The following is a 13,896-nucleotide window of genomic DNA, read 5'->3' as shown; positions in this document are numbered from 1 at the left end:
AACAAGCAAGTGTCTTCTAGCATATCAAGTACCATAAGAGAAGAAAGTAAGTTTGCATTCTTCCACCCTAATATCCCACAAACAAACTTATCCCATAGCATTTTTTTTTGCCACAGACTGTCATAAAGGCAACCTGGTGGGTTCCAGACCAAATCAAGCCTGACCTCTCCCTAGAAGCTAAAATGACCCAAATGAAGCTTTTGTACTTTGGCCACATTCTGAGAAGAGGAGTCACTGTAAAGGCAATCCTGCTAGGAAGAGCTGAAGGCGGCAGGAAAAGAGGAAGGCTCAAAAGGAGATGGAGTGACTCGGTCACGGAAGCCACAGTGGTTCTCCATCTGTTCTGGGGGGGAGGGGGTGCCATTATGATTGCAAAAGCCAATCCTAGAATCAGAAATTTCAAAGCAGCGCTAGAGCTGCAGATGAGACTGTTGATCTCCCACAATCCCAACTGATCTCCAGACTCTGGAGGACTGTTCCCCTGGAGAAAATGGCTGCTTTGGGGGCTGGACTCCATGGCATGAGGCCACACTGAGATTCCCCCCACCCGAATCTCCAGCAATTTCTCAGCCCTCAGTTGGCAACCCCAGTGATGTCCCCTCCTTACGCTGTTCCGTTGAGGAGCCCAAAAGGAGACCGGTCCTCCTCCTCCTCACTGTACACATCGTAGCAGCCAAAAATGTCTTCCTTGAAGTCCTCGTGCACAATGCAGGAGTTGTTCTGGACTTTCAGTTGCCGGAGCCGAGGGACACCAAGGAGCAAGTTCTCGTAGTAGATGTAGGACTGAGTGTTCTGGCCCAGCGACTCATTATTGTACCATTTGGTCCAATACAAATTATCCAATAAGGGGCCCTGAGCATACTGTGGAGATGCACAGAAAGGGGAAACATAGGCAGGTAGTTCAAGACAGCCACATCAACACAGAATGGGGACTGGATCCCTTTCCAACCTAAAGAGAAAGAAATCCTGCCAGGACGGTTGGTCTCTCTCATTTGCCTACATGGGACAGGAGGCATTGTGGGATTCCAGGAGAATCACACTCCAGAAATAGGAAGAGTTTGTGGCTCCTGTGTAACAGACTCAGCTAGGAAATGGAAGGCACTGCTGTCTCAGGAGTGGGAAGGGGAGGGGAGGGCATGCAGCATGAGCGTTGAGAGAAGGGCAACAAGCTGTCTCTTATGGGACCTGCACAGTAATGCACCATGGCAAAAGTGAGATGGGTTTTCTCAGGGGTCGTTTTGTAAAAAAAGAGTTGGTGGAGCTCATCCAGGGATTGTTATGCAGCTGCACCTACTATTCAATGGACAAGGTGGGAAGGAGGAGGTGGAACTCTCAGAAAGGTTCAGGAGCTATGCTCCTGTGAGCTCCCGCTGAACCCGAGGCCGGGGTTTTCTTCAGATACCAGCTTGCACAGCCAGCCAACTTGAGCTCACAGCGACTGATTTTTGCCCACAAGTGGTTCCATGGACCATGGGTGTCCAGAAATGTTAAAGTTTCCACAAATTGAAAAGGAAGTCAGATCAGTTTTCACATGCTGGACCTAGAGACCGCTCAAGATGGGAAGCTGTGTTAGTCTCTCTGTTGTGAGTGAGTCACAGATTTTGTTAGTCTTTAAGGATTCTGGCTCTTTTCTACTGGCCTTAGAGCCATGTTGGAGTCTTCAAGACAGATTGGGACTCCTTGCTTGGTTCATTTTATTCAGCGGTGTGACTTAGGAAACGCTGTGCATGCAAACTTCATTGATACTCACGGCCCAAAAATCCGCCATGCTCCCAATAGCCTGGAAGGAGATTCTGTTGTCTGAAGAAGATTGTAAGAAGAGATCAGACATAACTTTGGTGTAATAGTAGGCATTTGAACTTGTCATCCCATAGGTCACTAGGGAGAAACAACAACACCAACAGAAAATGGGTCATAATTCATTTCTGTTATTTACTCCACATTAAGAACTGGCTTCAAATAGCAAGGCTGGTATAGAATAGCCAGGTCTTATCCCAGAGCAAATGCTACCCATGTATGAACATATTAGGTTTGAATCACAGGAAAATCTTCAGCACGCAATATTCTTCCAAGGATACAGAATCAGAAATTCTACAACAAAGTCAAAATCTGGACCGCTCCGCCAAGAAAAATAGGTATTTTCTGTTTTATATTCTTGCAGACCAAGCCAATTACATCTACATGACAGTCAATTACAGTTTTGCGCCCAAAGCAAGGACACTGCAAGAGAAAGAGGAAAGCATCTGGGCCATGAGTGACTTGCCCCAGCCAGACCTGCAGGGTGGTACCCCAGGCCCAGCATCCAGCCTCTGCCACAGTTACAGGGCACACTTCTGCAGAGAATCCCAGGGCCAGTGGGCTCAGGGAGGGTATCTCTGCACCAGACTGCCCTGTTCCAGACACACATCGTCAAAGAGTTTCTCACATACAAGACAAACTGAAGTAACCTTAGGACATTAATGACCACAAAACTGAAGAGAGGAGATATGGTCACTGGAAGAGTAGGACAGAGGTCTCCCCCACTTGTTCCAGTTCTTTCCAGCAAAGTTCCAACTTTTTGATCCTCTGTCAGGCGGTGTAAACCAACTTCCTTTGGCATCACCCACTTTCCTCCCTCTGCACCTTCCAGCAGCCCCGCCCCGGTCTTTCCCAGGGTTGTGTTTGCAATTGACTGCCACTGCTCTGCAGAGCCTGGGGTGAAGGGCAGGGGGAGGGATCAGGGCTTTAAAACACAGTATTTAAAATGTCATTTAAACTCCATGCATGTTCATTTGTCGGTGCATTTGTTTTTTGTTTTGTTTTGTTTTTGGTTCTCAGCATCTCCAGTTAAAGGAATTCAGCTTCTTTACCCTGCAGCAAAGTCAGGCCTCCTTTGCTTTGTAGCCTTCACCCACTTAAAGCCAGCAGTTTAATTACATTACTGCTAATTATATTGGAAATCAACATATTTAGGGATCCAATTATGTCACCCGCTACCCTGCCCCAGTGCCCCTTCTCCTGCCCCCACCATCCCAGAATGTCTGGCTGCAAGGCTGGATCAGAAAAAGGAGGAAGGGGTCCCCCACAGGGGAGCAGCTGCTGCTGTTTTGGCTGGAAAGCCCAGGCCTCAAATGTCCCTGAGCATCCAGATATGCTCTCATCCCCTCTTCCCCCCTGCTCTATCAGGGCAGGCAGCAACCCAAGGAGAAAGAGTGGCAAAGATGGCTGACTTCAGTGGCCCAGACCTTGGTTGGGGAAGGGCACGACAGGCACGAGGCAAAGACAGACAATTGCTAGAAGACTATACATGATGGTGATTTGCCAGAGTGCCCACAGCTATCATCAAACATGGCAGCAGAGTGAACTTCTCTGTGACTGACTGTGGGAGGCAAAGAACTAGAACAAAGATTGGAAGACTAATAGGTGGGATAAGCAAGCTGTCTACATATCAGTTTTGTAGAGGTCCCAGGTGTTCCACACACCACTGATATTTGCGCTTATGGTGTTCCCTCCTTTAGAGCCATTCAGAAGCATGCTGAAGGAGAGATCTACCCCACAAGGTTGTTTTGAGCACTGCTAATCTCCTGCCGTTTGTTTCCCTCCACTGTTTAGTGCAGAGAATAATGGGGGGGGGGGGGGAACCTGTTGGGCCAATGGCACAACATAACTTCTGGGGAAGCCCTGTAAGTGTCATCATTGGAAATCTCTGGTAAAATCATAGTTTCCAGGCCTGGCAACTCTGGTTCTGCACATTTCCCCCACACCACTAGCCCTTGGGTGGTTGTGCCCTTATACTGCATGTTTGCTGGGCATGCACAGCTGCCTTCCTTTCCCTGTTTCACGAAGCCATAGAAGGACTGAGGGTCCCAAAAGGAGCAACAGCTCCTCAGAACTTGTGCTGGTGGGGGGGGGCTGCCTGCCACCCTGACTCTCAGAACAAAAGGCTCTTCCGTTCTGTGAGCGGGCTGGCTGTGCTGACTGACGCAGGCAAGAGATGCAATCTGTGAGAGGGATCTAACTTGCTTATCGCAGGCACACACATCCACATGCAGAGATGCAAGCACTCCCTTTGCTGAAATATCAATTGCTCGGTTTTCAGGGGAACTCTGACAGGCATCAACAAACTTTGAAAGCATCTGTTTTGCACAAGTCAGAACATTACGGCAGAAAGGGAAGAAGGATTGGCATTTTGTCCCCCTGCTTGCAAGCGATAAAGATCATCGGTGTGCCGACTCCATTGCAGAAGGCATGAAATATGACCTGCTGCCCTATGAGATACCCCAGGTGCTCCTTTGAGATAGCATTGAATCTTCCTAAAACAAACAACCTTTGTTCTGCCCATACAAAGTGCTTTAGTATTTTGGCACACAGCTGCATTAAATCTATCCCCAGAGTACAATAGGAATGGCCCTCTGTGTTATCAGCCCAGTCACCCTCCCTGCATTACCCCAGGGGGGCCTCATAGACTTCAGAAAGCTTCAAGGAAATCACTGACGTTCTTGAAAAACAGCAGCAGCATCACATAATTTGTATCCAATACAATTGCCTGCAATTTAGTTGGATGTTTTACAAAGTGCCTATTAACATGTAGTAGTGGAAAGTGACATCAAACTATAGCTGCTGGGGTTTCAAGGCAAGAAATGTCTGTCATTATAGGAACTCAAGCCTGGTTGAGCAAACACAGGAGGGACGGTGGCTCAGTGGTAGAGCATCTGCTTGGTTCAATCCCTGGCATCTCCAGCTAAAAAGGGTCCAGGCAAATAGGTGTGAAAAGCCTCAGCTTGAGACCCTGGAGAGCTGCTGCCAGTCTGGGTAGGCAAGACTGACTTTGATGGACCAAGGGTCTGATTCGGTATAAGGCAGCTTCATATGTTCATATGTTCTAGGGTGTCAGAGTAGACAAGTGGAGACTTGCGATACTACTTGGCGGGGGGCGCCCCATCACTGCTGATTCCACACATGGGTGAGTGGGGGGGGGACTCATGGTGGGGGGTCCAATACCCTGGCTACTAATGAGCGTGAGGTCTCCTGCCATAGTGCTGGTGCCCTCTGCCACCCCCTACCTGCTGCTGGCATCCTCGCTGGGCACTGCTGAGACTGGCACAGCTGCCAGTGTTGCTGGGCCTGGTGCAGCTGCTGTCATCTTCCACTGTGGCCCCTGAGCCTGGCAGTGCCCTCCATGGCTGCTGGCATCCTCCTCTGCAGCCAGGACCAGCTGCTGGCATCCTCCTACTCTGACTCTGAGGCCAGGTGAGGAGCGGCTGCCAGGACTCATCTTGCGAGAACATTGTCTGTGCGTGTGCAGACAATGCCATTTTTTGGAGGGGAGATTTAAACCCCCCTACACATTTTAATTTTGATTTCAGATTTTTCTGCAAACCTGGGGAGTCCCCCAAGTTTGCAGAAAATTGTTAGCCTCCATGTGGCCCCAATCTGCAGATTTAACTCTCCACAGATGGGGCCACCAGTGGCTCATAGAACATAGATTAATATCTATATGCTTGCCCCATTCAGTTTTGGAGAAGAGGGACGCTTATTAATTCTGCATTAATAATAATCATGTTGGGCCGTCAAGTTGCAACTGACCCTTGGTAACCCCTGGAGGTGGTTTGCCGCTGCCTGCCTCTGTGCAGAGATCCTGGTCTTCTGGGGAGTCTCCCATCCAAGTACTGATCATGCTGATGCTGCTTAGCCCCCAAAGTCTAATAAGACCAGGCTAGACTGGGCTAGCTTTGCATTAAACACTCCTGTCATTTCACCTGACCTTTAAATCTATAACCTGCCTTTCAGCCCCATGAGATCTTTTTGGGCCAGTGAGAGCAACCTGTCTGCAGGTAAAACTTTGTAGGCCACAAAGAAAGTTAAGGCTCTGCTTTTCTTCCTACCTTTAAATAAAAGATATATATTTATTCATCACATGTATATTGCTCCTTTCTACCCAGTGGAGATAATTATCCTGTCCTTCATTTTATCCTTAGGGGGAGAGCGTGTGACTAGCTCAAGGTCACCCAGCAAGCTTCCATGGCAGAGTGGACATTCAAACCTGGGACTCCCAGACCCCAGTCCAACACTAACCACTACACAACACTGGCTCGTAACAATTTCTGAGGCATATCTTCTGAACAAGCTGACAGAAACAGTGTTCATTTATGAAATGAGGAAAAGGAAAGGTCCCCTGCGCAAGCACCAGTCATTTCCGACTCTGGGGTGACGTTGCTTTCACAACATTTTCATGGCAAACTTTTTACGGGGTGGTTTGCCATTGCCTTCCCCAGTCATCTACACTTTCCCCTCAGCAAGCTGGGGACTCATTTTACCAACCTAAGAAGGATGGAAGGCTGAGTCAACCTCGAGCTGGCTACCTGAAAACCCAGCTTCTGCTGGGGATCAAACTCAGGTCGTGAGCAGAGCTTAGGACTGCAGTACTGCAGCTTTAACACTCTGTGCCACGGGGCTCTTTTTAGGAAATGAACAAGACCCTTAATGCAAACACAGAAAGGGACAGCAGAAACAGGCATTTAAGATGACTGACACACTCAAAAAATGCTGCCCCTCCAATGACTCCTCAGGAATGCTCACCTGTGTGATGATATTGCTCTGACTTGCTCTCCCTCTCAAATTACTTAACCTGGACTCAGTGAATTATCACAGAGTTAGATCAGTTCTCTTGGATACAAGACCTCTGGACCAGTCCTGACAGATGTGAACAATGGGGTCATCCAGCTGTTATCTTGGGGTCATCTTGGTTCCCACCAGTGTTCCCTCTAAGCTGAGTTAGCGTGAGCTAGCTCACAGTTTTTTTGCCTCTGGCTCACACATTTTGTCAGGCTCCTATGCGCTCCTCAAATTCCACCACAGAATCTCCAGGGATTTTCCATCAACCTGGAACTGGCAGCCTTAGTCAGCACTGGGCCCAATGCGTTCTGCCTCAAAGCCATTTAGTGATACCTTTCAGACCAACAGTCAGCAGCCCTAGTCAGCACTGGGCCCAATGAGTTCTGACTTTCTCTGCTGTCTCCCTCCTCCTTCCTCCCTCAGCCAATCAAAGGAATGTTTTCTTTCTCTCCTCTGTGAATCAGTGTGACAGGTGACTCAGCCAAGGGGAGGGGGGAAACAGGAAGAGCCAGTAACCGCCAGATCTAAGTTTGGTTGCATTTTACTGACAGAATCAGCTTTGCAGGGTAGCAACAGCCACTAAGGTGGGAAAGAAGAGTGGACTCAACCAATGGCACACAAGTACTCTCGATTGATAGTCTGATGGGCCAAAGGTTGATGAAGTGCAATCTCACCCAGTCTCAAAGAATCAGGAAGCTGGGATTTAATCTGGCTGTTCTACTGCAGACCCGCACAGCTACCCACATGGAACTTTTTTGGGGGGGGTGGGGAGGATATGGCATCAAAGGCCAAGCAGCCCCAGGGAAAAAATTACACAGAACTGGAAAAAAGGCAAGTATAGTGATGGGACAAGACACTGTTCTACCAAATGGTTATTTTCTTATCCCCCAAAACTAAAGCTTGAGAAAATCTGCCATAACTCTAATGGAGGAGAATGGACATTTATTCCTTCCCTTTCCCTGCCACTTTCTGATGGAAGTAGCTGTATGACTTGCTCACATAGGCCTCTGTTAGAAAGGTTACGCGGTGGAACAAGAGGGTTTGTGTAGAGGCATGCAACACACGTATCACTGGACCAGGATTGCAATATGACTTTTGTGGGCCCTAGACCCTTTTGCTATCATGAGCCCCTTCCTCCATTAAAAAGTATTTAAAATTATATTTTACGACTGTGTTGGTATGAAGACTGACTTTAGACCAGTGCAGCCAAAGTATGTATTAAGGTTGCTAGAGTCTTTGACCCTAAAAGCTCATTTTTTCCTTCTGATTTTAAAATAAAACATTTTTGTGAGCCCCTAAAAGTATCGTGGGCCCTCGACAGTATGCCCGCTCTGCCTAATGGATAAGTCAGCCCTGCACTGGAGAACACAAAACGCACGACTCACACAAACAGATATCCACCAGGAATACAATGTAGACCAGAAGTTCCCGCAGTGTGGTCTTCACATACAGCTCACGGTTTTCAGCAGTGTTTTCGGTCAGAGTAGTGCCCCACAGTCCTGGAGAAAGAGCAACAAAAGGGGCAAGTGATACTTGTGTATTTGAAGGTTTTCCTTCCTCTTGCTGGTGGAGGAAAGTGCTGTCAAGTCACAGTTGACAACGTTTTCAAGCCATTGCCTGCCTCTACTCCCTTGGTGGTCTCCCATCCAAGTATTAACCAGGGTTGACCCTGCATTGTGCAGGGGGTTGGACGAGATGACCCTGGAGGTCCTTTCTAACTCTGTGACCCTGCTTAGCTCCCAAGAGCTGAAAAGACTGAACTATCTTGGGCATCCAGGTCAGGCCTGATGAAAAACATGTGGTCAAGTCCCAAGAGACCCATGGCATCCCCACCCCTGAGGTGTCCCTTCCAGGCAAGAGATGAGCAGAGGGAGCTGGCCATTGCCTGCCTCCGTGTAGCTGCCCTGGACATCCTCAGTGGTCCCTGAGACAAGCAATGGCTGACCTTGGAGGTTATTGATGGTGGTGATGGGACTGACTCAGGCTGACCCCTCATGGGGTTTTCAAGGCGAGGGACAAACAGAGGTGGTTTGCCATTGCCTGCTAAGTTTTGCACTGCCATGGACCAACCAGGGCTGACCCTGCTGAGATCTGAGGAGAGGGGCCATCCAGGTCAGGGAAGAAGAGACCCTTCAGACTCACCTTCTCCTGCCCACCCCACCATGCAGAGGGCGTAAGGATGCCAGCTGCCTCCAGGTGGGACCTGGAGATCCCCAGAAATTACAGCTCATCTCCAGGCAACCGAGATCAGTTTCCCTTGGGGAAGAGGGATGCTTTGGGGAGTGGGCTCTGTGGCCTTGTCCCCCACCTCAAGTCCCTGTCCTCCCCAGGCTCCACTCCCAAATCGCCAGGAGTTTCCCCACCTGGAGCTGGCAACCTTACCCCACCCCCCATCAGGGGAGCAGGGGGACTGAGCCTGGGGCTTGGGGCACCGCTAATGGGAGGCGCTCCCTCCCCGTCTGTCTCCCGGGTGAGCAGCGGCATGGGCGGTGCAGTCCCTGGATCCGGGCCGGAGGCTTTGGGAGCCTTTCCTGGGGGGGGGGAGAAGCTGGCACCCCCCTGCCTGGCCTCCAATCGAAACCACTCATCAGCAGCACGCCCATCGCCAGCTCTTTGGGGGCTCAGCCGGAGTGCGGCCGGGGAGAGGGGCAGGGGGAGGGGGAGGAGCTCCAGGAGGCGGGGCTCAGTCCTCCCACCCCCTCCCCGGCCTTGGGCCCCTCAGCTGCCAAAGCCCCGCTCTCCTCCCACTGGGAGTTGGCAACCATTGTGGGGAGCAAGGAGGGAGGCCCTGAGCAGGGCTGCTGCTGCCGCCAGCCTCCCCGGGGAGCAGATCTCCGGGCTGCACCAGGGGTCAAAAAGAGCGAATTTAGGAGGCAAACCCTGCTGCAAGAGGGCCCAAAGCCCAGTTGCCCCCAGGCCACCCCCCCAAACTCCGGGAATTCCCCAGCTGGCAACCCAGTCTGGTGCCCTGGGCTCTCTAGGGCGGCGGGGGGGGGGGAACGGTGGCTCTCAAAGCCCCCACCACCCACCCCCAATCAGACATTCTCCCCTTCTTTTCTCTTCAGCAGCAGCAGACCGCTGGCCTGGCCAGCTTCACGCCCCAGCAAGTGGTCAACGGCCTGATCTGGGCTGGGAAACCCATGGAGATTCTCTTTTTTGGGGGGGGGGGTCTGAAGACAGTGGGGTTTGAGGGGAGGAACCTCACAGAGTCCACCCTCCAAACCAGCCATTTTGTCCAGGGGAACTGATCTCAGTCATCTGAAGACCAATTGTAATTCTGGGAGATTTCCAGGTCCTACCTGGAGGCTGGCAACCCTGTGAGCCCATGAACAGCTAATATTTGAAGGCCTCAAACACACAACCCATATGATTGAAAATCTAATATAATGCAATATCTAAAATCTAATAAAAACAAAAGAGATGTTTATACATTTCTGCCTACCTAAGTTACAGAAAGGTCCTGAAGGAGCCGAAGCAACAGTTTATCTGGATTTTCTAATGCCCTGCACTTTAAATCTCACAATTTGGTGGCAGATGCTTTCCCTGGTTTTGTCTAGGGCCAGTGAGGCACTGGCTGCAATCACACACACTAAAATAACACACTTTCAATCCATTTTTAATGCACTTTCTAACTGGATTTTACTGTGTGAACTGGGAACATCCAGTTGAAAAGTGCATTGGAAGTGGATTGACAGTGCATTATTTAATGTGTTTGATCACAGCCGCCGTCTTCCCCTCCTTTTAAAACTGTAAGTAGAATCACTAAGGTTGTTGGATATTCTTCCTCCTCTCCCCCATCAGAAGAAGCAGGAAAAGGAAAGCTGGTTCAGTTCCCCACTCAACTATGAAGGCTGAAGCCCAGGAGGTCACCTCAGGCCACTCACCTGATCTCTCCTGACCTACTTCACAGGGTTGGTGTGAGGATAAAATGGAGGAGGGGAGAATGTCGTAACCTGCTATGGGTCAGGGTTTACATCGGGGGTGGGATGGAGCAGGATATAAATACATGAATCTAAACCCACACAGGAAGCCAGCCTTCACTTCTCTGCTTTAGCATGTATTTTGGATATGGTTTCAGGAGCAAGAAAATATCTTCTTGTACATACGTGAGCATTGTCCTCTGGGGTAATTACTGCTGATGTTTTTTTTTGGGGGGGGGGGAATTGAACTCAAATGAACTTGGATGCTTAGAATTGCCAGATGTCCACATCCTCCTTTTTGGTGTCTGTCCTCTTTGGGGCTGATTTTTTTAAATTAAGAAAATGTCTTCTTTTGGAAGGTTAGGAATGTTCCTACAGTTTAATTACTACAGCTTAAATAGTAGGAGAATTTAAAATGAGATTTGTCATAGTGATCACTTGTGTGAAGTTGTCAGGAAATATGTCCTTTTTTTGCTTTTTAAAATCTGCCCTATTAGCATACCGTGGCATTTAGCCACAGATGGTATAACCTGGGTAAGAGGTGGATACGTGGCCTAAAGACCTGGTTCTGAGCAGACTATTTCTTCAAAATGGGCTGAGAGTACTTGAAATTCCAGGAGATCTCCAGGTTCCACCTGGAGGCTGGCAACCCTACAAGTCCTCCATCCCCAGCAGCCCTGACTCTGGGTCCTGCTGCAGCTTATTAAAGCCTCCAGCCCTTGTCATGCTTTGTATTCCTGATGGGGCAGCTCCTGCCTCCCTGGCTGTTCTGCCACCAGGGAAAGGAGATGAGTTGGGAATATGCCCTATGGTTGCTTAGCAACTACAAAATATGCTTCCAGTTCCACCTGTTTGGCCCCTTGATCTTGCAAACCAATTGGCTCTCTGCTCAGAAATCAGCCAAAATGACATCTGATTGTCTTGCAGGAGAAGGTGGCACCAGAGTGAACTCGGGCAGCTCAAAAAGTGAGCCAAGTCGCAATTCACAAGAGAAGGCAAGTACCATATTTACTCAATATTTACATTTGGCCCTGAATGTAAGCTTAACCCCCATACACAAATGTTATACCCAAAAAAGGTTTGGGTTTCTTTAGTATAGGATAAAACTGTAACTGTTATCAAAGGCCCCACTGGCCCCACTCAATGCACAGCAGCCAAGAAGGTCTGAGCGCCTGCTCTGGCTGCAATGCCACTGAGGATGTTCTCCGCAGCTGAGAACGAAACGTCTGGAAGGAAAACTTTCTCCAGTAGAACACGGCACTTGATCCCGAAAGACTCTACAAACCCTAATAACTGTAACTGGTTTGCAAATGGCAGCCCCAGTAAGAGGCTAGATGAGAAGAGGTGCTTTGCCTTGGCCTACCTCTGCAGAGCCTTCCTTGGTGGTCTCCTGTCCTCTGAGCCTGCTTAGCTTCTGAGATCTGACAAGATCAGGCTATAGAGACCATACTGCCTTTCCCCCTTTATTTGAATAAATACTGAAAAAACCCAAAGCAAAATGAATGTGATCCGCTACCAGATCATGGAGGAAATCCTCCTCTTGGCCCCAAATAAAAGACTTTGAGCATGATGGCAGCAAACTGAACCCCATCTATGAAGCTGACGTATTGTCTACAGTTTATCATCACCCTCTCCTAGCTTCATAACGCTCCCCTTGTACCAGAATTCATGCAACCCCCCCCCTCAGCTTTTCGAAAGGCACTGTCACAAACAGTCACGAAAAGGCACCAGGGTCCGGCAGATGTGTTTGACATCATTGACTCCACTTTGTCTGCCTGTGATGCTCAAGTGAAATCAATATTCATCAGGTGGGCAGCCATGTTGGTCTGAAGCAACAGAACAGAGTTTGTGTCCAGCGGCACCTTTAACACCAACAAAGCTTAATTCTGGGTATATGGCTTCCATGAAAGCTTTCACCCAGAATTAAACTCTGTTGATCTTAAAGATGCCACTGGACTCAAATTTATTCCATTACTCATCAGTAATAGCTATGGCTGGGCCCTGCAGAATCAGGAAGCTCTGCCTGTCTTTCTGCTTTTCTGCCTGTTGATCATACAATACAGTTAACAAGCTACATTCACCAGTAGATACTTGAGACTCTATTGTGGTTCCACCAATTGTACAAAAATTACATTTTTGCTTGGCAGTAGATCTGACATATATGGCAGACAGACCTCCCCCCCCCCTCAGGTACTTTACCAATCCAGCCTCCCCCCCCCCCCCCCGACTCCAGAAGGTTACCTCGAATGCCTTTGAAGATATGCAAACAGCAACCAGGAAGGGACCTCTTCTCCTTGGCCCCCTCTGCTGCCTTCCTCTTGTCCTGGTAGGGCAGAGGGTCGCTCGGTTTCTCAATGTTCTCATAGGGGTTCTCCAGGATGGACTTGGGGTTGTAGATGGCCCGGATCTTCAGGGAGGAAGAAGGTGAGCCATTGTAAACAGGGTTGTCCCAGGCTTTCTTCCCCAGCGTCTCCAGCTCGTGCTCCTCTTGTGCTTGGAAGTGGCTCTCTGCTCGGTTGTTCAGGCAAGAAGAGCTCATGGCTGTATGACCCCAGCAGAAGTTTCCTTTTGGCCTCAGAGTTTTGTTCAGATGAAAGACTGGATGGAGAGAGGCAGGCAGGACAGCCAGGGGTGTGTGTGTGTGCAGGGGGGGGGGGTCACTGTGCTCTGCTCCCTTGCCTCTTTTATATCAGTCTGCTGGGTGGCAGCAGGCACAGAAAGGAAGGCCAGGCCATTGTTGGGAGCAGCTGTAAGATCTATTCTCTGAGGCTGGCAGGGGAGGAGGATCCCTGAATCCTTTCAGGCAACAGTCTGAGGCGGGAGAGCTGCTCCGATGTTGGTGTTGGCTTGGTCCTGAGACCTGGCTTCTCAACGGGGAGGGGAGGGGAGGGGAGGGGAGGGGGAAGATGCTCATTGGACACTTTGGGTTGCAGAGGGTGGTGGTGAGTGGCACCTGGCACATCCCCAAACACTCAGGGCCAGTTTTAAATAGAGCTGCACCAAAGGGAGTGTTTGAGATCTGTAAATCATGTTCTAGGTGTGTTTTCGGACACTAGCACTCAGAAGTGGGGCCCTTGTCGATGCAGTGCGAGAAAAGATGAAGGAAACAGCCTTGGTCCAAAGCAAAGTCCACGCCCAATCTTTTGCTAAGAGACCCCTTAAAAGAACACCAGATGGTGTGGTGTGGCAGCTCATGAATTCTCCAGAACTCTTCGTTCTGGGTTCAGCGCACAGACCTGGTGAAGAGTTCTGGAGAACTCCCACCCTCACTCACTGTGTTGTGTTTGGAGTTGATCTGAATAAAAGGTAGGGTGTGGCTTTTGGTTTTTGGTTCGGCGTAGGATTTTTTTCTCTGTTTTACTTGAACAGATACCATTTGCTA

The 13,896-nt window shown here is 49.5% G+C and overlaps 1 protein-coding gene across 1 annotated transcript in view; it reads right to left on the bottom strand.

Moving 5' to 3' along the window:
- PKD2L1 (polycystin 2 like 1, transient receptor potential cation channel) overlaps window positions 1-13,129 on the bottom strand; it is a 47,460-nt gene extending 34,331 nt beyond the window's left edge. Inside the window, exons 1-4 of the mRNA XM_060240954.1 lie at window positions 12,756-13,129; window positions 7,980-8,093; window positions 1,751-1,878; window positions 608-861 (exon numbers count right to left, since the gene is read on the bottom strand). Coding sequence (XP_060096937.1) covers window positions 608-861; window positions 1,751-1,878; window positions 7,980-8,093; window positions 12,756-13,053 — 794 coding nt within the window. The 5' untranslated portion in view covers window positions 13,054-13,129. The remainder of the gene's footprint in view (window positions 1-607; window positions 862-1,750; window positions 1,879-7,979; window positions 8,094-12,755) is intronic.
- Window positions 13,130-13,896: the final 767 nt, after the last annotated feature.

Source organism: Heteronotia binoei, chromosome 6 (assembly GCF_032191835.1).
Source record: "Heteronotia binoei isolate CCM8104 ecotype False Entrance Well chromosome 6, APGP_CSIRO_Hbin_v1, whole genome shotgun sequence".
In the NCBI taxonomy this organism is placed as follows: Eukaryota; Metazoa; Chordata; class Lepidosauria; order Squamata; family Gekkonidae; genus Heteronotia; species Heteronotia binoei.
The sequence above is the reverse complement of the archived record's forward strand: the minus strand, read 5'-3'. Positions and strand labels throughout refer to the sequence as shown.